This window comes from Martes martes (assembly GCF_963455335.1).
Source record: "Martes martes genome assembly, chromosome: 8".
In the NCBI taxonomy this organism is placed as follows: Eukaryota; Metazoa; Chordata; class Mammalia; order Carnivora; family Mustelidae; genus Martes; species Martes martes.
In genome coordinates this window covers 58,245,072-58,270,580 of record NC_137895.1, presented here as the reverse complement: position 1 = coordinate 58,270,580, position 25,509 = coordinate 58,245,072, and the positions used below count along the sequence as shown (strand labels likewise).

The 25,509-nt window shown below is 37.4% G+C and overlaps 1 protein-coding gene across 3 annotated transcripts in view; it reads left to right on the top strand.

Annotated features, from left to right (window-relative positions):
- Positions 1–25,057, top strand: part of EPS8 (EGFR pathway substrate 8, signaling adaptor) — a 181,878-nt gene extending 156,821 nt beyond the window's left edge. For all 3 annotated transcript variants that reach the window (XM_080810596.1, XM_080810597.1, XM_080810598.1), the window contains 6 exons: positions 3,337–3,445; positions 4,323–4,466; positions 13,512–13,734; positions 20,577–20,757; positions 21,916–22,045; positions 23,806–25,057. In XM_080810596.1, the coding sequence (XP_080666722.1) occupies positions 3,337–3,445; positions 4,323–4,466; positions 13,512–13,734; positions 20,577–20,757; positions 21,916–22,045; positions 23,806–23,919 (901 nt within the window). In that variant the 3' untranslated portion in view covers positions 23,920–25,057. The remainder of the gene's footprint in view (positions 1–3,336; positions 3,446–4,322; positions 4,467–13,511; positions 13,735–20,576; positions 20,758–21,915; positions 22,046–23,805) is intronic.
- The last annotated feature ends 452 nt before the right edge of the window (positions 25,058–25,509 follow it).

The window sequence follows — 25,509 nt, the reverse complement described above, 5'->3', positions numbered from 1 at the left end:
CGGCTTTGATAAACACAGCCTCTAGTCTATAATTCTTACTGGAAAACTTCCAGCCTATAACTCTAATTCAGTGCAATGCCTTTGGATGACTTCCCCTTTTTAAATAGATGCTCTGACAAAATCTGTGAATTAAGAAGAAAGAAGAATTGTTTTGAAACTCTCCATTAGTTTATACCAGATGGTCTCTAAGGATCCTTCTAACTCTGTAACTTTTAAAGGAAATAATTTCCATCTTTCTCTCCCCCCAACAAAAACAAACCTTCCTGCAGATAGAGCTGTTTCTAAGTATAAACTAAATATTTAGAAGGATTCAGTGCCTTATTTGCCATTCTTGCTATTTCATCTTATTATATTGTATTTTCACTTCCCAGTTTTATATTTCATTTATTTTCCCATAGTTTCACTCTTGAAAAAAATTCAGTGTGGGCAGAGATGGAGATTGGAGATGGGGGAGAAATAAAGGCACTTGGGAGTAGGTTGACCTCTTCAGTCTTGTTTTTCAACCTGTGCAAATAAGGTGGACCAATCCCTCTACAAAAAGGAAAGAAAAGAAAGTGAAAAACATGCGGGAGAATGGTCATTCAGATGAAGTAGGATAGAGAACTTGCCCGGCTACCTTCCTACCTCAGAGCTTCACTCACCATGAGTGTTGCAATCCCTTTCCTCCTTCTCACTATACTTTTTTCTTAATAGAATCTAAAGAAGATGGGATCTAAAATGTGTGATTTTTGTTAGGAATGATAACAGGTAATATTAAGTAACTGGTGTGGAAATTTCACAGATATTACTCTGAGGACACCTGTAACTTATTTTATTGAGTATAAAGTCAGCAATGAATATCAGCAATGAATAATACATTTTGAAAATGCCAACATACAAAATAAATTTTAATTGTAGATTCAATTTTTAGTAAATAATACATGAACATTATTTTCAGAAGTTTGAAAATGATTTCATTGAAATTCTTCTTGACTAACCTATTACTCGTCCTAATATTTTCTTTTTCCTTTTTGGAATTTGCTTATTTATTTATTTATTTTTAAATTTCTTTTCAGTGTAACAGTATTCATTGTTTTTGTACCACACCCAGTGTTCCATGCAATACATGCTCTCCCCAATACCCACCACCTGGTTCCCCCAACCTCCCACTCCCCACCCCTTCAAAACCCTCAGGTTGTTTTTCAGTGTCCATAGTCTCTCAAGGTTCTCCTCCCCCTCCAATTTCTCTCAACTCCCTTCTCCTCTCCATCTCCCCATGTCCTCCATGTTATTTGTTATGCTCCACAAATAAGTGAAACCATATGATAATTGGCTCTCTCTGGAATTTGCTTTTATAATTATTTTTATTACCCTAAATTCTGTTACATGCCTGGAATGCAGTAAATGCCACGTGAAGTATAGTCACTCTTCTGTGAAACTTACCATGCCGTTAGGTAAACCGCCTATTGATTATAGAGCCCTCACCACTGAGGGATTATTGTTTATTGCTATCCAAAAGCAGTTTCCGTTTTAGAGATGTCTCTGATCATTGCCAACTCCACGTCTGCTCTCTATCAAGTGCATTTTTAAAAAATTTTATTTATTTATTTATTTTCAGTGTTCCAAAATTCATTGTTTATGCACCACACCTGGTGCTCCATGCAGTCCGTGCTCCTTAAGACCCACCACCAGGCTCAAGTGCATATTTATTACTTCAAAACCATATGTTTTGATATAGTATAGATCTCTTAAGAAATTTCATATATCTGAAAAATTACAAATTATGATTTTCAGATTGATTACTGTGGTCCGTATCATAACTACATTTAATCTGTGGAGGCTGAGAAATTGAACCATGAAGATTTGTACATTCTAAAGCAAGCAATTTACAAAGTGAGATCCTGAGACACTCAGGATCACAAAGACTTCAAGAACTACAGCATACTTTTCTTTTTAACTGGCTGGTTCAGATACACAGTGGCAGCGAGTTACTCTACCCTTTGTTACAGTATATTCAACTCTGTTATTAACAGTGATTGTTTTCTAGGTCATGGAAGGGCAGAACTTGAGGGAAGAGAGATAGGAAACTGAAATTACTGCTTTTCTGACTTTTGAAGTAGTTGAATTTTTTTTCCCCCAAATGAAATCTAAGTAGAATGTAAACATATAAACTAGGGAGTAGGGATAGAAAGCCCATGGAACAGTTTTTAAGTTATTATTATACAATAATTATTTGGCTATAATGTTACTTTTCTCCCTTTTTCCAATTTTTTTAATGTATCAAAAATGGCCAATTGGTTGCATAGCGTAGGGGCCATCTTTTTCATTGTCCCTTAACTCTTCTGGAGTTGCTAAGAGGTTGCAGATTACCTGTGACCACATGATACATTGTGTTCACAATGGTAATGCTGACCATGCGGTGATTCCAGAGGATCCTGGTAGGCCACTTGACAGAGGACTATGAACAAACATCTTTGGTTCCTTTCTGCTTTTTCTCTTGTAGAAACGAGTAAGGAAATGTGGAAAGATAAGTGAAGGAGAAGAGGGAGTAAAATTAATAAAAAAAAAAAAAAACAGTTATTTGATTATTGAAATAAACTATTATAATAGCCAAGTTTTATTGTATTATGTATAGAAGTATTTTTTAAATTATGTTAAATCTATTTGTGGTCATTTAATGATTGAAGGAACTATTTGGTTCTTTAAGAAAATTTTCTTTTTTAAAAAAACATACGACTCTTGGACCTGTTCTTACTATTAAAATAAGTTTATAAGGAATTAATTAACTAGGATTTGTTATTAGTCTTGTACTTAATCTATACCTTCCCTTGCAATTTAGGAATTGGACAAAGCTTTCCTAAAAATTGACACTTAGTCATAATTTTTTAATATGAATTGAAGACATTGCTTGTATTAGTGAAATCAACATATAATTTAAATTACCGCTATGGAAATTATGTTCTGTCTCCTTTAATTTTATAAAAAATGCTAACATTGATCTTTGTCCTAGTTCTTCCATGGTAGAGATGCTGATTAACAAAGCAATACCCCAGTATATTTAATGGACAAAGAATTCATAGATTTGCATTCTAGATTCGCCTTAGTACCCACTAACCTTGTGATTTTGCATAATTTATTTTTGCCCTAGGCATAGTTTGCTCATTTTAATAGAAGGACTCCAAAGTTGTTTTTTTTTTTCTTAGTTCTCGTATTCTATGTAATGTGATAAACTAAACTACTATTGAAATAATTTGTCAGGATGTTTTCTGGTAGGAATTAGCTTGCCTTGATGTTTTACTTCTGTTTTCAGCCTATAGGAAGAGCTAGCTGAATGATATTTTCTCTTTCTTTTTATAGAAATTATGAACCACTCAAAGCACAACCCAAGAAATATGCCAAATCCAAGTATGACTTTGTGGCAAGGAACAACAGTGAGCTCTCTGTTCTAAAGGATGATATTTTAGAGGTAATATAATTTTACTTTTTTAATACTCTTAATAAAATGGATTTATTGTATTCCTGTTTTGGTATATATCTAAACCTTCCTCAGAGAAATGAGGAGATCAAGAAATTATTCTTCAGTGTTATCTTATCAAGGATATAGGTATATTATAGATACCTATATCAAACTAGGAGAGGGAGCTGCTTTTTCTTATTTTCTGTTTGTTGGGTTTTTCTGGGGGAGGGGGTGGAGGACAGAGATGGGGTTGTGGAGGACAGAGGTTGGATTTCTTGGCTTACTTTGTCCTCTTTCTTCTTCTGGGCTTTATGCATTTTGTAACCAATGCTATTTATGTAGATGCATCATAATATTTTAATAAGAACACATTTTTTTTCTCCTGTCCTAGTACCCTTGCACAAATATACCCATCAGTGAGTAAGCTAATGATCCTGGGAGTAATCTACTATGACTCCCAAATCTCTTTCTTAGGTCATAATGGAGAGTTCCTCTTCTGTGGTAAATACTGTCAGATATTCACATAGTTTTTGTGAAAAATAATGGTTTTCATACTGTTCCTTCCTATTCAAAGGATATAGGCCTCTCCAAGCGAGTCATCTTAGTCATTTATAAGTACTTCCAATAATGCCAATTGTTAAAAATTCTTGGCAGGTAATGAGAACCTCAGGTATATTCATGATAGTGGTGGTTCCATGCCTGTCCTATACTAGTGATTATAATTATTAGTGTAACTCCTGGGAATCATTCAACCCACAATATATTGATAGTAAGCCAGGTTATTATAAGTGAAAAGAGCTTCTTGGTCTAAAGAATAAAAATTGAATTTCTTTCATAGATTGGTTTTGGTATGGAATGATGTCTCTATCTTTTTGCATGATGACAGATCCTTGATGATAGAAAGCAGTGGTGGAAAGTTCGAAATGCAAGTGGAGACTCTGGATTTGTGCCAAATAATATTTTGGATATTGTGAGACCTCCAGAATCAGGATTAGGGCGTGCTGATCCACCTTACACGCATACCATACAGGTATTTATGACATTTTGGCAACATTTAATTTTTATAAACTTTCAAATTCATCACTTTACCATGGGGTTTAAATACCTTTTGTGTATTAATTATTTTGAGATTTAATTTGTTGTACAATTTGTATAGATTATTTTCCTAGGGTAATTCAGGGGCAATGGTTACAGATATAGGGAAGAATTTTATATATATGTTTTTTCTGATGTATTTCTTCAGAAAGTTGCTCAAAATATTTACCAGTAACTGTTGTTTCTCTGAATGCTATTTTTCCCCCATCCTACAATGTTTCTGACACGTGGAGAAGTAGTATTTCTGCCTCTTCACTCTTGCCCAGAGCCTTCCTATCCATTGGCTTCCTCTTGATAGAGGGTGGCACTGTGACAGTGGCTGGTTTGTCCAGCAACTCATCTTCACCATCCTTTGCCCTCATTCTCTTAAATGTTCCATCCCTGACTAATCTTGAACTTGCACTCTTCTCATCTTACACTAGCACATGAGTATTCCTTTGAACTATAATATTTTTCCTGTCTTGATTTTATGATTAAAATATACTTATAATATAGGGTAGCAGGTTGTCTGTCCTTGATCATAAATAAGTTTTGAGTGATATGCCACATTTTCAGGACTTTGGTGACCCTGGTTATCCCATTCACCCTGATATCTGAACTCACTCACTATTAAATCCTTGGGATTTTTGACCTATGACAGGATCTCTAGAATCGGGTCTGCTAGCAGAGGGAGAATGGAGGGAACATCTCATGTATAGCCTTGAACCTGTGGTGGCTTCTATACTGTGCCCCTGGGAAAATTTTAATTTTCAGAATCTTGAGCAAAAGACCACAAATGACCCCATAATAATGTCAGAAGTTTGAGTAGAAGCGACATAGAATAAATATGCAGTGAAATAGTTCATTTTCGTGCCAGGTCTAGGCTTAGTAAGATACAGATTGACCAAACCTAGAATTGTGATCATACTCCTACTGCCATGACCATTCATTAAATTACTTTTGGCTCCTCATAGCATTCGAGTTGAGTACCAGTCCTCTACTTACGTAGAGTGACCCTCAGCCTTATTAGAATCCAAGAGTCAAGCAAATTTTAAAATAAAGAATTCCTGTACAATTTATGTATCTTGATAACTTACAGTGATGGCAGTGGGAATTCTGTTTGCTTGTTTTGGCTGGTCTGATGTGCATATGTATCATGTACTTAATTTATGTTCATCATTTGTCATTAGCTGTTGATGCCAAAGAAGGAGTTTGAGTTATTCAAGGTATGGTCTACTCCATTCCCTGTGGATTTTTGAAGTGAATTTTCTAACTCAGTCTGAATACCTTTTTGTTTCCTAACTTCTTTTCTGATTTTGAGATGTGGTTACCTGACATAACATAGGCTCCTGCCTGGTTTATAAATGCTGTTGTTTACATTCTTTCCTGTAGAGATTTAGACCAAATGCCTTCAACAGTATTAGGGAGTATATGCTTGAAATATATGCCTAAAACGATATAGAGTATATATCCTTTGAACTTAGGGAATATTTTTAGCAATTAACTTGTGAGAAGCAATAAACACTGTTCACAGAGGCTATCCCTAGATGCTGCTTATGAGCAGGAGCCAAGATTTATATTTTAGAGTTAAAAACAGTTATTCAAGTTTGGAGTGTGTGTGTGTGCACAGTTGCTAAGAATAAGCAAATCCAATACAGACCTAAAACTTGCAAATAATATCAATTCTAAGTATTTTCTCCTACCTGAGATTTCCTAATGAATTTAACCTCTTTTCCTTCATCTATTTATGTACAGTCTTATCTTTATCTTCAATTCTGACGCTTGGCCTGAGCCATCGGTTGACATTTCTGTTTAATGATTGCTTCTGTTTAAAACTGAAGCAAAACTATTAATACTCATCCAAGGTAAGGAGGGTACTTTCTGAGAACATGAACTCTATCCCTCTTTCCTTGAACAGAGCCTCATCTTACATTTTCGTCAACCTTGGCACAACCAAGAAATTTTTTAAGTGCTCACAAGTTTCAGGAGTTTGTTTTGCTACTTTATGTAAATAGAAATGTGTGGGTATTGCCTATTTGGGCTGTCCTTTTAAACTTCTCAACACTATTTGACTGTCTTCTAAAAATTTTTGAATGCAACTCTGAATACAGTGGAATGCATGTGGAAACATTATAGAAGCCGTGTGTGTATGTGTGTGTTTAGGTTAAGAGCCCTACTTTTAAAGGTTTTATTAAAAACAGTTTATTTTTTAACAGCTCCTGAAAACTTTGGGCTGAGCCCAACGAAACCGCCAAAATCTTGTAAAATTTTAATACGTAGGTTTGACAATCTGCTATCTGGCATAGATTCTACTCTAAAAGAATTCCTGTTTTTCAAAGCATTTGTAACAAACACACAATGACTAGATAAAGTCAGCTGGAAAATAAGGACATCCTTGGAAATACATGCCAATCTGTTACCTTTATCTAAAATATCTAAAGAAAAACTCTGTGGCTTATTTCGAAATGATAATAAAGGTCCCACCATATCTATGTCAATTCCAGTGATCTAACTCCCTAGCCTTTGAGAACTCCACTGGATTACAAACAAACCAAAAGCAATTCTGTGTCTTACTCATCTTTTCATTCATTCACCTCCCAAATATTTATTGAGCACCAGGATCTTGCATTTGATGAAAAGGAAGACAGAAAGCCTAGCACTGAGCAGATCCTCCATAAAAGCTTACTGTCTGGAATCAGAACCTCCAACCCGTCTATCACACCTTTGCTCCTTTGTGCTTGGAGTATGACGAGCAGTGACCCTCTCCTTAGAAATGGATGAAATACTTTTCCCCTGGTATCTTCTATTCATTGAGATCAAAATTTGGAGGGAATTTAAAGAAACTACTTCTTGCAGAAACATTTTAGATCCCTGGACTGGGCTGCAGAAAGATACGTAGTGGTTAATTGCTTTATTGCTGAAGGTAATGGTATTACCTCCAAAGTAGAGCGTGACAGGGGCCAGTGCTCATACTGTGGGCCAGGCATTGGGTAAGGACTTCACAAATACTCATTCACTGAATTCCCACAACAAATCTAATGAAATTAGGCACATTTTATGGATGAAGAAACCGAGGTATGGAAAAGTAAGTCCCCCACAGTTACACAGCTGCGTGAAGCCAGGACGGGACCCAGAACTCTGGATTCAGAGCCTGTGGGGAATCAGGCTTAGAAAAGATTATTTTCTCGTTTTGTATATACATATGGTTCTCACTACATGAATGCTCCAGGAACATTTCCTCAGAATAGTTTTACCATACATTGTACTGTTTTAAAAGTTAATCTGATAGTTATTATCCTGAGAATGGGATTTCTGCCTTACCCATCAATTCCTTGGATTTCATCAATTCTTCCCTTTTTTTCCCATCATTTAGGAAAATAATCCAAGTTACACACTTTACTTAGAAACTAGACATTTTGTGAGTGGTGGGAATAAGGGAATTAGCTGTAAATTGTTCCATGTAGCATCGACAAGTCACCAGCGTTTTGGAAATGCACAGTTGTGACTCTTCTTTTTTCATACCCCCGTGCATCCTGTGAAGACGCATGGCTGTCCCTGGGGTGGGGGTGGGGACCACAAGAGCAGCACTTGCCTTTGTTCACACACTTTGGGTTGAAGATTCTCTTCTGATAGCAGGGATGCTAGTACCTGGCAACAGAAGCCAATAGGTGTTGAATTGCCACCTGAGGTCCCCGAGCGTCTAGGTTATTTAATATCCTCACATTTGGAGTGATTTTTAACAGCTCTGTAAAGACTGTCATTCCCACCAAATGTGTTTCCCCCATGGGTTCCACAAAATTTTAAAAATGAAAAGGAGGGAGGTAATGAAGAATTTATGAAACATATGGAACATTAAAAAAGATTTAGTGAAACCACAGGGAAAAGGAAGTAGGTGCTTATGAGAGATTATGGAGAAATGGAGATAAATGACATACCTGTTAATAACATTTTTGTTGTAGAGCATTCTAGGACTTTGTTGTATTTTAGCTGGGCAACAGATCGATATCCAGGGTGCTTTCTCCCCATCTGGAGTCTAGTTGCCACATAAAGTTTCCTGATAATTCTTTTGACTTGATTCCCAGACCTCTGGTACTGTGACTGTTGAGCTGCTAGAGTTACCTTTTTGCCCATGTAGGTTCTCGGCTGTATGGAAGCAGAAACTAACCCCTCCCTGCTATTATTGCTGGTGTACTCCACACCTGGACTAAAGAAGTCTTTCATTTATTATTATTAAATTTATATGCTTATTATTATTGTAGATACTCTTACTCTACGAAGGGGCAAATAATTATGATTATCTGGTCATTACGGTCCTGTGAATTGATCAGAAAGCTTCTTGTCTTCTCTGTTTCCTAGCAAGAGATACTGTGATAATATGGAAAAAGCCCCAGTCTAGGTCTTGGTAGTCCAGGATTCTGGTCCTGGGTTCTGTCACTGGCGAGCTGTGTGGCCTTAAAGAAAGCATTTCATTTTTCTGTGCTCTGGTTTGCTCAGCTGTGACATGGAGGGGTTGACAACTTTCATGATCTCCACATCCAGTCTAGATATAAACCTTTGGTATTTTTCTCTATGCATGTTTAAGTAGCCCTAAATTAGAAATGGAAATATTTTCTGTGGGTGACTTTTAAACCACTGGTGGCACTAACTTCACCCCATGTTATGAATGCTCTGTTTTTCTAGCTAAGTCCAGAAATTCAGATACTGCTGGACAGACAGGGACCATTTTACTAAAGATGTTTACATATTCATTCCAGCAGACCAATTTCCTGATAATATTCAGTTCTTTAAAATGTGTTTTTAAAAATTAGGTCATGTAAAAAAAAATTACCTTCTCAGCGATCCATACCAAAATACATACAACTGAAATTAATTGATGTCAAAGATTTTGTTTTTAATTTGACAGAGAGAGACACAGTGAGAGAGCGAATACAAGCGGGGGGAGTGGGAGGAGAAGCAGGCTTCCCGCCAAGCTGGGAGCCTGATGCGGGGCTCGGTCTCTGCACCCTGGGATCAGGACCTGAGCCGAAGGCAGACGCTTAGTGACTGAGCCACCCAGGTGCCCCTCAAAGATTTTCTTTAAAATAGCCTAGCAATAAAAGAAAAGGAGGGGAATAGATAAAAACAGATTGACAAAATGTTGGCAATGAGTATTCATCACAATATATGGTGTACTATACTATATGATGTACTATATATTTTATATTAGTATATTTAAAAAATTTTTCATAGTAAAAAGGGTTTTTTAACCCCCAAAAATGTGTTTTTAAAAATTAATGTCAGAACATTCTATTCATCTATTAATTAGAGGCACGGTTTTTAGACAAGGATGCTTACTCTTCCTCTGCCTTACGTGTTGACATTTTCCCAAGTATTTCTTGTAACAATTTGAATAGTCTTCTCCCTCTCTGTCTGTTGCGTGCTGTCTCTCTATAGCTCTGTACATTGTACGTAGATACAGATGACCCTATCTGGTTACTATTTGTATATAGTAATGCCTGACCAACTTGCACATGTACAGAATTATAAACTTTTATTTATACTGCTTACAAGTTTAAACCTAAAGCTCACTAAAACACACCGTGATGTATATTTCCTTTTGTAAAGTCAGCTTTTAAAGAGGAATTAGCCTTATATTTAATCAGCTTTAATTGTATTCTTTATAAGTTGTAAGAGTAAGATGAACCCATCTTAATATTTTAAAAATAATATACAAATAGTTACTGAAATACTCTATACTGTTTTATACTGTATCATGATTCTATGTAATTAGTTTCCACGGCTAGATAAGAATGATGGAAATTAATTATATATTTACAAGCATCTTCACTGGTTGATTTGCGGGCAGGTAATTTTACTGTCAAAAACTAATTGGCTCATATGTTCTGATATCTGATGTGAACTGTAATTGATATTATTTTAGTTCCATCTCCTGTGTTAATTTTCTCATGTGATGTGATTTGCTCCATTTTCCTAATAGCAATTACTTGGCGAGCTGTCAGAGGTAACCCACATTTGTTCCCTCATGGCACTTCTTTTTAATATCATATTTTGAATTCAATTTCTGGACTTAACACCCTCCAAATGTTCCAGCTGTGCCTTTTTTTTTTTTCCCCCACTGCAGAGTTCCAAAGAAACCAAATTTAGAGGAAAAATGTTAGGTTAAATTTTTAAGAACCGTTCCATTTCAATGGCTTTGTTGGGCTTGCTTGCATAACTTCCCCTCTGAAGCAGTATCTTGCATGAATCAAGAGCTTATCTCTGAATAACTTTCTTTAATCCTAGAGAATTTCAGCTTTAGTGGCTAAAGAAAAGTGACTCATTCTACCTTAATTATCAATAAGAAAGTACATTTGCCATGGGGTCTAGTAATTCTGACTCCTTTCAGAGAAACAGAAGACAAAGAGATTTTGTTTTAAACAGAACTTTAAATATATTTCTGGGAAATAAAAGGCAAGAGTTCAGAGGGTGACAGTCCCTGTACAGAAGTTTGTCCCCATCAAGGTGACCAGTCATGCCGGTTTGCTTACAGCTGAGGGCTTTTAAGGATGTGGGATTTTCAGTGTAATACTTGGAAAGTCCTGGGCAAACCAGGAAGAGTTTGGTCAAGATTTTTGGGGGTCGGGATTTAGAGCTTCAGCACTCGGTTCAGGAGAAGAAAGTTCAGGGTGTAGTTCTGCTCTCCAAGACTTCCCATATATTGAGGAGCCATCGATTTGGATCTACCTCTAACCAAAAATAACCAAGAGACAAATAATGAAGGGGGGAGCAGTAACTGGGTGGTAGGCAAAGGGGAGTGGAGGATTGGGAGGGACACAGAAAAGTGATTTCAAGAGTCCACACTGACCTTCTACTTCCTCCGTGCCAAGAATGAGGAATCAGTTTCCACCGGAAAGCCTTGGTTGCTGTTTCAGGGCAGGTTCTAATGATTTGAGGAAACACTTGCCTCCCCCTTTCATTCCATGGGTTGGAAATATGAGGCAGGAAGAAAGGACCAAGAAAAGGGGAAAATATGCAAGTAAATTCGTGACAAGTTTTCATATGGTTTCTCTTTAATCAAATATGTATGTTTCAAGCCTCTTGTTCTCTTAGGTTACACAGCTAAAATTGCATGATATAGCAGTGCCAGAGGAATGAGGCACAAGATGGTGAGCCTGTCTCGAGGCTCAGTGGTGACAGTCACACACAGCATACCCCGTTTTTCACGGTTTTATTGATAGATGGCAGAACACTAGCAGCTCTTGTTTTTATGAATGCAGGAAAATTGGAATCCTATCATGGAGTGCGGAGCTGCTGGCATTGTTTAAGCTCTAAAAACAGTAACTTAAACGGACACTTTTGAGATCCTAATGTGAGAATTCATGAACCTTTTATGAAATTACATATGCAAAGGATATTCTTATCAAGGGAACATTGCATATACATTAATCAGATGACTTTGGTGTGTGCTAAGTATGATATTTTGGTGATCTTTGCTGTATTTTGGTTGTTTTTAAATATCTTATTGGCCCAAATATAGGAAAGTTGTTTTATGGGAAGTAATAATAATAAAAGTCTAATTATTGAATATATTCAGAGTGTTTGTAGGCCTCCAGTGCTGAGTGGGTCAGTAGTCTCTGTTTCTATCCCATCTAACTTCATGGAGAGCGCTTAGGAATCTTACCCTCTATTCCTTCCCTGCCTCTTCCCTTCCCCCTCCGGTCCTCTCGTCAATATCTAACATCATTAGAAACCCTTCTTTCACTTCTCCTCATGCCTGCTTCATACCTTTCCCACTTTCTTCACCCACTGCTGGCGAGTGGTAGTTTTTAAAGAAACAGCAGAGAAGAACCAGGATTTCTTCCCATACCGGTTTCCACAGGTGTTATTCATTTGCTGTGAAGACAGCTACAATGATGGTGTGATTTTTGGTTGTTTTTGTTTGTTCTGTTTTTGAGTAATGATTTGATTTTAAAATGGTGTGTGTGTTGTGTATTTTTATATTTTTCATCTCTGTGGAAATTGGGGAGGCATCTTCTAAAATCAGTGTTACCTTATATTTGGGCCAATTTAGGAATTAAAAGTAAATACTGTTCTAACCAAAGGACCAGATTACCAAAAGGCCTGTTAATTTTGAATTTTAGCATAACTAAAATTGTGCCAGTACTGTATCTAAACTTCATCTAAATTATAAGTCATTGTTCTGATCTTTGATTCTACCAAAAAACACCAAAAACAAAAAATAACCAAAAGCTGCCTTTTGAGAATTTGGAACCTGTTACAATGCAATTATCTACCAGTTAAAATTACTTTATTTAAAGTTTTAACTCTTCTTTGGAGTTTAATAGGGAATATCCAAAGATAGAGTTTTCTAATATCCTAACAATTATGATTTAAAAATTACTGAAAGTTATTGTGTATTTTGACACATTCACCTTTCAGAAAGTGTTATGACTTGAAAAAATTAATAGCATTTAAAATCACTTATTTATTTTAAAACATAGTCCTTTTATCTACTGAGATATTATCCTTTTTCTTAACAAACTACGTGGAAACAGCATAGTTAAACATTACTTAATCTAGCATACTTTTAAACTAAGGAGTAAGTAATGTTTTATATTATTGACATTTAAACTTCCAGTGCAATTAGAGGTTAATATTGATGGAAATTATAAAATAATCATAATCTTTTGATCTTTGCTGATCTTGTGTGATTCCAAGTTCAGATTTTATTTTTTTTACATTTATTACTATTATTAATACTACTATTTGCTATTGATATATCTTTTGACTTCTTAATTTACATTTTGAACTTGAACAAATATGTAGAATATTTAAAAGGTGATTTTTAATGATCATTGTATCATAAACGATCGGAGGGTGTATGTGTGCGCACACACAAATTATTATGGATTTGCAGGTGAGTTTACAAATAAATAGCCAGCAATGTCCTGTCAAGTATATACTGTTTCCTAGCCTAGGTTTTATAATTTTGCAATTTCAAATTAATGATTTGTCTTTATAGAAACAAAGGATGGAGTATGGTCCCAGACCAACTGACACTCCCTCTGCTCCATCACCTCCTCCAACACCGGCTCCTGTTCCTGTCCCGCTTCCTCCTTCCACTCCAGCACCTGTTTCTGTGCCAAAGATCCCGGCAAATGTCACCCGTCAGAACAGCAGCTCCAGCGACAGTGGCGGCAGCATCGTGCGAGACAACCAGAGACACAAACAACTTCCCGTGGACCGTAAGTTTCCCAGGGAGGCAACAATGTGCAGTTTCTCCCGTGAGTGAAAAGCACCGCTAAGTAAAACACTGTTGGTTCTACGGGTACTAAACATTATTAAATACAAATAGTGGTCCTTTATACCTGCCCTCTACTTCATAGATTACAAACACTGTCATCTAGTTTCTTGTCCTTCAGGTAATTCTAAGAAGCGGGAACTTCTCTCCACTGTTTAATTGTGTATATTTCTACACATATTCCAATCTATTTCGGTGGTTGATCATAGACTCTGGAGCCAAACATACTTGAGTTTGTAGAGTGAAACACCACTTAGGGCCACTGACCTTCAACAATTTAATAATCCTCTCTCCACTTCCGTGTTCGAACAGTGAGGGCAAATGATGGCATCTTCTTCATAGGATGATTGTGAGGATTTAGTGAGGTATGATACGTGTAAATCATTTAGATCAGTCATTCTCACCCAGAGATGGCCATACCTCCTTCCCACAGGGAACATCCGGCATTGTCTGGAGGAACATTTTGTTCACAGCCAGGTGGATGCTGCTGGCATCTAACAGGTAGAAGCCAGGGCTGTTTAGCAACATCCTACAAAGAACAGATCGGCCCCCCACAACAGAATTATTTGCTCCAAAATGTCAGTGATGCTGAGGTTGAAAAACGTTGATTTTTGACCAATATGACCGATAATGAGCAGTTCAAATATTTGCTGCTATCATCATCGGAATCATCATCATGGTTTTCCTGCTCCTCTTCCTCATATTTGCGGCGCGCGCACACACACACACACACACACACACACAGTCACACTTGCTTAACACAATCAGCATGCCAATACCAGTTTCAAATTTTCCCTCCAAATTCAGGTTTTCTTTGATTTAGACTTCGACTTCATATGTTTGTAACATTAAGTTTGATGTGTTACATAAATAATTTCTGTGAAAACCAGATTTTAGAAAGCTGAAAGAAATGACACTGTGGCATACTTTGGATTATCCTTGTTTATACTGTTGAACAGCAGTGTAGGAAATTTGAAATTTGAAGGGAATTCTAAGACAATTTTTCTTATTTAATCTTCAAATTATATTTGTGTATATATATTATAAAATTACCTTGCTTTACCTATCCTGGACATGTAAACATTCTTGGAAAATTAGAACCAGGAGGATAACTTCTTCAGTATGTGTGTATGCACGTGAACATGCAGGTATGCATATGTATAAAGCATGTCTTTCAGTCTTTTGATGTGGCATCTCCTAGGCTCAGTTCTGGGTTCTTCCCTCCATATAAACTTACTTTTACTGTCAGTGATCAATCTCTTTCCATCTCTTTTAATATTGTCCATATTGGTAGAAAAGGAATGACTCCCAAATTTGTCTTCATATCAAATCTCATCTCTACCATTCAAATACAAGTATTGAACTATTATTTTTTTAAAGGTTTATTTATTATTTTAATGGGGGGAGGGGTAGAGGAAGAGGGAGAGAAAATCTCCAGCAGACTCCCCCTGAGTGCAGAGCCAGAGGTGGGGGTCGATCTCCTGACTCAGAGGTCGTGACCTGAGCTGAAACCAAGAGTCAGCTGCTCAACCCACTTAGCTACCCAGGCACCCCTGAACTATTAACTTTAAAGCTGACATTGGATGGTTAGATTCAAAAGTAAATACCGAATCTTTTACTTCCATTTTCATCTGACGTTTTTCTCATCTCAATAAGTCATAACTGCATCTATTCAGTTGTGGTCATTTTTTGATAAATTTTTAAATTTTAAAAGAAGATATGTATATTACTGTTTAGTTGTTCTAGAAGTTCTGGCTAAATGCAATAAGCATTAGTCCACTTTTATACCTTATTTTCTTCTCCAAAATAGAGCTGATTTACCATCTTCTTAGCCATATCTCAACCTTGCCAAAAAGTAATGGAAAAGTGAAGCTTTAGAGAAATTATTGTGCAGCAAAAACAACTGTGTGTGTGAGAATGTGTAAGTGTGTAGAAGTATGCTGTGCTACTAAATTTTCTTAAATGTTTGTGTATTTTTTTTAAAGATTTTATTTTTTTCAAAGACACTTAAAGACATAGTTTTGAGATGAGAAAGTTCTGTAAATATTTTTATTGATTTCCCTAAGGAAAATTTCCCTCTCAGAAATGACTGTTCTTTTTTTCATTTTTACCACAAGTTTATAACATCTCCCTTCCTTGATACGTCAGCACAGTAATCTTTGACACTGCGGTACTCTTTCCAGGCCTAGATCAGAGTTCATAGGCATCTAGTCCCCGTTTGGAACAGTCTGTGGGTTGGGACAGTTTGTTCTTTGTCCTAGTCTAAGAAACTAAGAATAACCTAATGGGAAAGGGGCATAGTTTGAATACTTCAAAGATAGAGAACTCTCCTGATAATTGTGACTCATCGTTTTTGAATCTGTTTTTCATAAGTAAAAGGGTAGCATTGGTATATAAAACCTATACATCCCTGAATTAAATCTGTACTTGTTTCTTTGTAACAATAAAAGTTTACATTTACCTACACAAAGTTCCCTTTTAAAGATAACTCAGAAGCATAGTTTCATATTAACTAAATGTATTTCTTTTTATAAAACGCTTATTTTCATGATAGCTTTTTCCTGAGCAAGCACGTTTTTGGAGAATGGTTTTTCTAAATGAACAAAGGGGCTTCTCAACAGTCTTTTAGAGCCAAACAGACATATTTAAATGTGTATTTGTCAATTGCCAGATTTCTCTCAAAATAAGCATTTTAGACTTCCTACATTGTCTGCTTACTACCCAGACTTCTGGTAAAAATAAAATGGAAGGAACTGGAAAGTGATACTTACTCAAAAAAAAAAAAAAAAAGTGATACTCCAAAGAAAAGAGTTATGAAATAGCCTTAAAAAGGGAAAAAAGGCAACATTCCTGTTTTTAAAAATGTGGCCAGTAGAGAGAGAGAGACAGAGACAGAGAGGGGCCTATTCAAACTGGCTGCTTGGAGCCCTGAGTCATATAAGCTATTCAAATTGGTTTATCACAGGATTCAAAAAGGTTCTCTTATCACTTTTGAAGATACCAATGCTTCAGGTATTTTGCATTTCTTCCACTTCCTTTGAAATGTTAGTCCTTTTATTTGGGTTTAATCTTTTGTAATCAGAAGTATTATTTCAGAAAGAGGTGTAAAGTCAGTCTGGTTTGTTATTGTGTGCTAGAACATTGCAAATGGAAACCAGAAGCCCAGAGCACAGCAGAGGAAGGTTTTTTACTCTTTGGAAGGTTATGCTGTGAACTAGAGGTGATCATGCAGTGTCTAAGTTAATAGATAAGAAAATAAATCTTTTAGTGTGGTGACACTCTGTCCATTTTACACCTTTGAGCCATCCTCGTATTCTGTGTGGCAGTTTGAAGTGGTGAATTAAAAAAGCAAACTAGTGGAATGCATGCTGTGTATTACTTAAATGAACCAATCCACAACGTTCCCTCTCACCGTCTCTCGCCCTTCGTTCTTCCTCCCTCTCGCCCTTCATCTCTCCTCTTGTTGTCTTTTGACTTCTCCAGGTTTCCTGAATATCTAAGGCTTTAAAAAATTAGACTGAAAGAACTATCTGGTTATTTCACATTTTTATTTTTTTCTCAAGGACACCAAACACTCTGAAATACTCTCCCTGAAAAAGAAAAGAAGGAAGGAATGAGAAGAAAAAAGACAAACAAGATCATGAAACAGTAGTCACAAAAAGCTCCCTTCGTGGCCTGGTCATTGCCACTTGCCGAGTTAATTAGTTAACTGAATTACTGTGTCAGTTCTCTACTTAATCCTTAAAGATTATATACAAATAATGTATCTATATGTGTGTGTGTGCACATATATAATAAGTATATTATGTATGTAATTATATATAGTGTGTATGTGTATATATATGTTTTTAAATACACAAGTACATTATTCTCTTTCCCCTACATTAATGTCTTCCCCATTTTTCTCATAAAGATATTCGCATATACACATCTTTCCCATAAGCATAAAATGGGTTGGGGAGAGCGATAATGTATAAGTTGATTGAAGGTAGTTTCAGTGACTTTGATCATAAAGCAGCCATGAACTGAAAGTCAGGAAATTGAGTTCTTTTTTTTTTTTTTTTAAGATTTTTATTTATTTATTTGACAGAGATCACAAGTAGGCAGAGAGGCAGGCAGAGAGAGAGAGAGAGAGAGAGAAGCAGGCTCCCCACCGAGGAGACAGACCGATGCGGGGCTCAATCCCAGGACCCTGAGATCATGACCCGAGCTGAAGGCAGAGGTTTAACCCACTGAGCCACCCAGGCGCCCCAGGAAATTGAGTTCTAACTAAATTCTGCTAACTAATACTGTGATTTCAACAGATCTCTTGTGGCCTCCATTCTCTTAGCTCTTTCTTTTAGGGGTTTGTATATGATGCTTTTCAAAGTCTCTCTCCCTGAAAACATCAGCAGAATGCCTTAGTCATTCATTTATTCAGCGGGTATTTATTGAGTCCCTACCCTGTTCTAGGTATTTCAGGTAAAGCAAACAAAGCAGCCACAAATCCGTTTTCTCTTCAGGTATATAGTTTGATGAAAGGAGAGAGGTACATGATTGAGTTGATAGGGAATATTATAAGTGGTTTTGGAGAAAAATAAAGCCATGTGGATAGGAAGTGCTGATGGGGAGGGGGGTTGCAATTTTAAATGTGGAACGTCTAAAGGAGGGGAAGAGTGAGTCAAGTGGATTCATAAGGGGAAAGCATTCTAGGTACAGGCCCTTAATTTTGAAGAGCACCAAGGAAGACGTTAGCTAGAGCAGAGGTCTTCAAGAGCAGTGGAGTTACCTCAGAAAATGGTCATCTAAGGCCTTTTACTGGGAGTACTTTGTATTACTTGGGAAAGCTTAGAGCAGGAGAGTTGCAATATCTGATGTACATTTTAAAAAGATCACGTTAGCTTTTCTATTGAAAAACAGAAGAGCAAGGGCTGCTGTGGTCGAGAGTAGAAGGAAGCCACCTGTGACGAGGCCCGTGGCTCAGACTGAGCTAGTCACAGAAAAAATGGAGTAAAGTGGCTGGGTTTTTGGTATGTTTTTGATGATAGGCCTAATAGAGTTTGCTGATGATTGGGTGTAATAGAGGCCAAAGAGGAGTCTAGCAGAGCTCCGTGGCGTTTTGCCAGAGGAACTGAAGAAGTGGAATTACCATCAACTGAGTTGGGAAATATAGCCTGAAAGCAAGCTTCAGGAAGTGGTTCAGATTTGGACACGTTCTGTTTGAGCTATCCAATAGACATCCGAATGAATATATCAAGTAGACGGCTGGCGTATATGGGTCTAGAGTCCTGAGGAATGGTCTGGACTGGAGAAATAATTTGGGGAGTCATCATCTTTTAAACAGCAGAGCGATCATTAATGGAGTGAGTACTGGTGGAGGAGAGGTCCCAGGATTGTGCCCTTACTGGGCAGAAGAGAAGAATCAGAGAAGGATACTGAGAAGGAGAGGCCAGTGAGACAGGAAGAAAATCAGGTGAGCGTGGTGTCCTAGAGGCCACAGGAAGAAGGGATTTTAAGGAAAGATCACTTTCGTCATATGTTGCCAGTAGGTTAAATGAGATGGTGACTGGGAACTGACCATAGGAATTTAGCAAAATGTGGTGGAGGATGGGGCCCAAAGCCCATTTTTTTAGTCATGAATTCAAGAGAAAATTGGAGAACAAGAATGGGAGTTAGCGAGTATAAACAACTTTTCATGGAGTTTAACAAGAAGGGGAGCAGAGAAATGGGCAGTAGCTGAGAGGGACATGGGGTCAAGAAAGGGCTTAAAGGGGAGAGGAAAGATACCAAAATAATACAAAATATGTTTTCATGCTGATGAAATGATTCAGTAAAAGAGGAAGATGGATAACCTAGATAAGTAGAGAAATTACTGTGGAAGTATTTAAATAGGCAGAGGATATGGGAAATAGGCACATGTAGAGGGGTGGCCCTTAGGAATGTAAAAACAGTTGATCCATAATGTAGTAGGAAGGGAGGGAAGGAAGGAAGAGGAGGGAGGCAGAGTGCATGGGGAAAGTGCCAGCAGTCGAGGAAAACCGCTAAGGGAACTTAATGGAAGTTCTCTTCTAACTTCTTTATTTTGTTCCACATTAGGAAAGTGAGATCATCGGTTCTGGGTGGGGTTTGGGGAATGAGTGTTGGAGGTTTGCAGACAAAGAAGAGAGTACACGCGCATCTAACAGTGGGCAGCTATGTGGTCTAGGGCTGATTCTCAACCTGAGTCTTGTGGACATGGGGCGGTATAATTCTCTGTGGTAGGAGACTGGCGTGTACCTCATAGAATGTTTTATGCAGCCCCGGCCTCTACCCACGACATGATAGTTGCGTCCTTTCTCCTCCTCCCCTCTACTTGTACCATCCAAAAGTGTATCCAGCCATTGGCAGATGTCCCTGGGGTCAAAATTACCCCCACTTGTGACCATGGACCTAAGGAAATGCAGTCTGATTGTCAGGAAACAGCAGCCTGTTTGAGGTTCATATTCATGAATTTAACATTAGATCATTCAGCATTGTTGTGTTATACTCACTGTGCAGGTGCAGGCACAGAATAAGCAGAAAGTTCGATTTAACAAGGGTTGGCATTTTGCCAGGGGAGTACAATAAAGAGAGAAGAGAAGAGCCAAGGAGTGATTTTAATAATTGATCATGGAATTTGTTCTGGGTGAGGATGACAGTGAGGAAAGATGGTAGGAACACTAGATTATAAGTTCTTTTGGGGTCAGAGGATTTGGGGCATTGGGGTTCTAACAAGTGTGACACATGCTACGGGTTTTTGAAAATAACCTACTCCGTGCTGGTGTGCAGGAAGGAAATCTCAGATGGAGGAAGTGCAGGACGAGCTCATCCACAGGCTGACCATCGGTCGGAGCGCTGCCCAGAAGAAGTTCCACGTGCCACGGCAGAATGTGCCAGTTGTCAATATCACGTATGACTCCACACCAGAAGATGTGAAGACGTGGTTACAGTCGAAGGGGTTCAGCCCTGTGTAAGTCTCTCTGGGAAGGCTTTGCATTTCTGTATGTAACAAATGCCTTACTTTCAGTTTGGTGGCTAAGATATCACACATGACTCTTTAAAAATTTGGAGAGCCCAGACTGCATTTGTTCCATGCTCAGGAAATAACTATACTATATAAGTATTTGTAGCTAAAAAAAAAAAAAAGGAAGAAGCAGATGTAACTATAATTTGGTGTTACCCTGTTTTCTAGTTAATAATGACTACTTACTGGTGGTCCCTTAAGCAAACCATCAGGAGCTTTGAGGTGGTAGCGTTCTTTCCCCCTCATCTGGTCACTCAGGGTAGGACTAAGGTGTTAGCTGGACTCCCCAGATATTAGAGGGCATATAGCAGAATGTTCTGCTGCAGGATATAGATTCTCAGCCAAATAAAAAATAGATAAATTACCTATCATATATTATAATGTAATAGAGCTTTTCCCTTAGTAAGCCCATGGCAACAATTCAATTTATCTATAATCTAAAAATCTGAAAATACTTTACGTGTATTTGATACAAGGAACTATTTCAATCATACATATTTAAGAGAATTTTATAAACTCATATGCCCACATGACTGAAAAATGAGATATATTGATTAGTTAGTTGCCTGGTTACTAGAAAGTTATGTGTTCCCCCTATGAAACACCATATTTCAGGGAATTGGTACTCAACAATAATGATACTAAATACAATTGGCTCCTTTTTGATACTTCATAATCATTTTCTATAGCCTCAGGGTCATCATCATGAAAGTCCTTTGTCACTGCTCTGAATAAGCACTGTAGTACCATTTTATAAGAGTTTTGTTATTTGGAACACTTAGAAAAGAGAGGTTACTTTCTTCCTTTGTTTTATATATATATATATATATATATATATATATATATTTTTTTTTTTTTTTTTTTTTTTTTTTTTTTTTTTACTTTTATTTTGAGAGAGAGAGCATGAGCTGGGGGCGGGGAGGGGCAGAGGTAGGCTCAGTGCCCAGTGCAGAGCCTGATGCTGGACTCAGTCCCCTGACCCAGAGATCATGACCCGAGCCGAAATCAAGAGCAGGACACTTAACTGACTGAGCCACCCAGGCACCCCTATCTAGATAATATTTTTAATGTTGTATTTCTCTTTCTTTCTCCTGTGCTTTTCAGGACTGTCAATAGTCTTGGAGTATTAAACGGTGCACAACTTTTCTCTCTCAACAAAGAAGAATTGAGGACAGTCTGCCCTGAAGGGTCCAGAGTCTTTAGCCAAATCACTGTACAAAAAGCTGCATTAGAGGTATGACTTGTCAACCTAAGTTGGTGTTTGCATTAATCAAGAGTGTGGACTGCAAATTGAAAGCTCTGAAATCAGCTGTTTATGTCCATAGTTGTCAATTTCCCTTTCATACAGAGCTGAATTAAATTTGACTCCACTTTTGTAATTGATCACTGGAGACCATCCATGGCCATTTGCAGTAGATTAATTTATCATAAATGTTCCTGTAACATGAAGCTTGGAGCATATGCTTTTGGACATTTAATGAAAAGCCTAATGTTCTCATTTTATATGCATTAACTACTTCTGTAAGAATTTAAATTTTGACACAGTAATGGACATTCACTTCTGAATGAGTAAATGCCTTAAGAGGTCAGAATTTTTGCCTGTTCTTAATATTTAGTTTGGAGATTCTAGTAGGCCAGTGGTTACAGGGTCTTAAAACCCTGGCTGTGGGTCTTAGGTCTTGTTCTATATCTAAATAATCAGAGGGAAAATATTAGGTAATATTCATTGAAAAGAGAGAGTGCTGAAGAATAATTTTTTAGTCATAGTTGTCGGTGGGAAAGGAGGAGAGGAAATGTTTTCTAGATGGAATATCCTTAAGCTTCCTCCTCCTACTCTTCTTAAAATGGGCTCTGTAAGGGTAGTAGTTTCACTGTTATATCTCATAGCTCTTAATAGCTTTCATGAAATTATACTTCCACTCAACTGAAAGGATATTGGCTTTAGTGTAAAATTGATACATAATTTCCCCTAGCCAGTATATCCTCTAAATTCAACAGTGAAATAACTCACAGTGAAATAGCTTCATGTATGCAACCTTGTAACCACTCTCAGGAGAAAGTTTATTTCCTTGGAAATTTGTCCTACAACATTGATCTTGGGAGTTCTATATTAGGTGGATCTTGGGCGTGTCCTGGATCAGGGTTTCCATATATTGAATATGAATAAGGATTGTATCTTTTCTGAGACAGTTTTTTTTTTTAAACATTATACATTTTAACTTTATTGAGAGTATATAAATTTCCTTCTCAAGGGTATGAAAGAAAGTTCCAAAACTCCTGAATTCCTTTGTGTCAGATTGCGTATAATTTGCCCTCACTGCCCACTTCCTCTTGGTCTCTTCCTTCAGTTCCTCTGGATATGAACCAGGGTTCTTTATCTTCCTCAACTGCCCTCCTGCCACACCCTTCTGTTGCATCTAGTCCATCTTTTAGATAACTCACCTGGCTTGCCAGAAACTTCCACTGATGAGAGCAGAATAATCAGGGTGCACAGGGTTAGTAGGTAGAGTGTGGCAAGGAGAAAAGCTGGCATGAGGTCAGAGGGTCAGAGCCTTCCTGTATTCTGGAGCGAGCTTGCTGTACCCTGAGCCCGGTCTTTGAGCCTAATTTAGAATCCCCTAAGGGCAGATGAGTATCTGGCTCGACTTCAGAAGGTTCTTTGATAATTCACCATCGTATTATGCTTATTGTACACGTATCTTATTTCTCCCAGGGAATCTGGAGCATTCCACATACATTATTGATTCATTTTTATCATGGCCAAGTGAAAGGCGTGGTGAATGAATTGCCTTAAGACACAATTCATAAATGAAAAACGATTACGGTGATGTATTAGTGAAGTCCAGAGCATCACTTTATAGGAAGGGCAGCCTTCTTCTCCCCAAGAGATAGTTGGAGAAAAACAAAGGACTCTTACCCTGACCCATTTCATCACATGACCCTCAGCCTGCACAATCCCATAACCGTCTTGTTTGAACCATGTCTATTTTTCAGGATAATAGTGGCAGCTCCGAGTTGCAAGAGATCATGCGAAGACGGCAGGAGAAAATCAGTGCCGCGGCCAGTGATTCAGGAGTGGAGTCTTTTGATGAGGGAAGCAGTCACTAATTTGTCTTTAAACTCCAGTTAAATCTGTGGCATTATTCCAATGTGCTTTGTTTTAAGAAGCCATGAAGGGAATGTCAGATTCTAACTTCTCAGAATCCCTAAGTTATCGCCATAAAGAAACAATGCAAACATAAGTAAGCAGAGGCCCATTATTTTTACTAAAACTGAATAATTTTAAATAGATGTTTTGCCCTCGGGGAATATTTTTGCCTGCTTTACCAAGGTGAGGGTTCTTTTATTGGATTAATTATTTCAACCCCCATCTCAGTGTGTAAGCAGGCACCTTCTGACAGTGGTGAACTTATTTACTACAGCAAAACAAAGATATTTCCCGTGATTTAAAATATAAATAATTTCAGTTTTGCCCATGACCCTGGTGTCTGTCATTCAGAGCATAGCTTACTTTAGAGTAGCCTCTGCTTACTGAGGTCTCTTCTTTGACATACTCAATGATAGAATATTTAGATTTATTTAAAGTTCTTCATGCCAACCGTTTTAAAAAAAAAATCATAACATTTAATGAACTGTAGAATACAACAAGGCCTTGGACATGCAAATACAGATTTATGGAGCATTCCCAAGACAAGTCACTTGTCATGGCTCTGTTGATCACAATTCCTTTTATGGCCTGTATTTTGATTTAGTTTATGTTCTGCTTATTATCTATACTGTGTTCTTATATATGGGAAAGCACAAGTGGAAAAGAGGTCAGATGCAGTCAAAATGTGTCCCAGAAAGTAGCCCGCATTGGTGTGCGTTACAGTATTTTGCTTAATGAAGGCCTCAGTTCTGAATATTGATAAGAGTAGTTAAATGGACATTGGGGCCACTTCATGCGTTTATCTGTGTCAAGTTTTTCTGGTAATAAGAAACACTTAATTTACACATATTTTAATCCTGTGAAAGATTCTAGATAGAGAAAGATACTTAACCTTCAACAAATGTTATTTTTGGAAACACAATTTTTGTCATTAAATGTTATATTATTTCACATATATGAAACAGATGTTATGTAAGAATGTTGTATATTTTAACATAAATCCATTTAGAGAGATTATCTAGATTCATTAATTTTCATAGTGCCTTTTTCACATGAGTCAGCTGGAAAGTCTGCAATAAACAGTATTTGCTGTATGGTAATAAATGGCTTCTGTCTCATTGGCAAAAGGGATCTTTGGTATGTAGACTATGGACCAGGGTTGCGTGGAATGGGGAAAAACAGAGGCCCACTCTTTTTTTATTTTTTATTTTTTTTTAACTGATTTCTGGTACAGTTCACCATCTAGTAAGAGCTGGTCTCGGGGTAAAAACAAATGTATGACAGCACTTAGGATTACTAAGTGCTTCCACAGAAATGCTTCCTTAGATATCTATAGTAACTCCGTGAGCTGTATTTTATAGACAAGGAAATGGCTTCCTAGGGTCTCATTTCCCCCCAAATTATGAGAGATACAGGAGTTGCTAATTTTCCCTAAAACGATCCCCCTCGGACAAAGTGAAACAAACACGAGAATGATGAAGGTCACTCTAGATCTTTTCCATGTCCTAAGCACTGACACGCATTTATAACTTAGCCCTTACTGAAAGTCT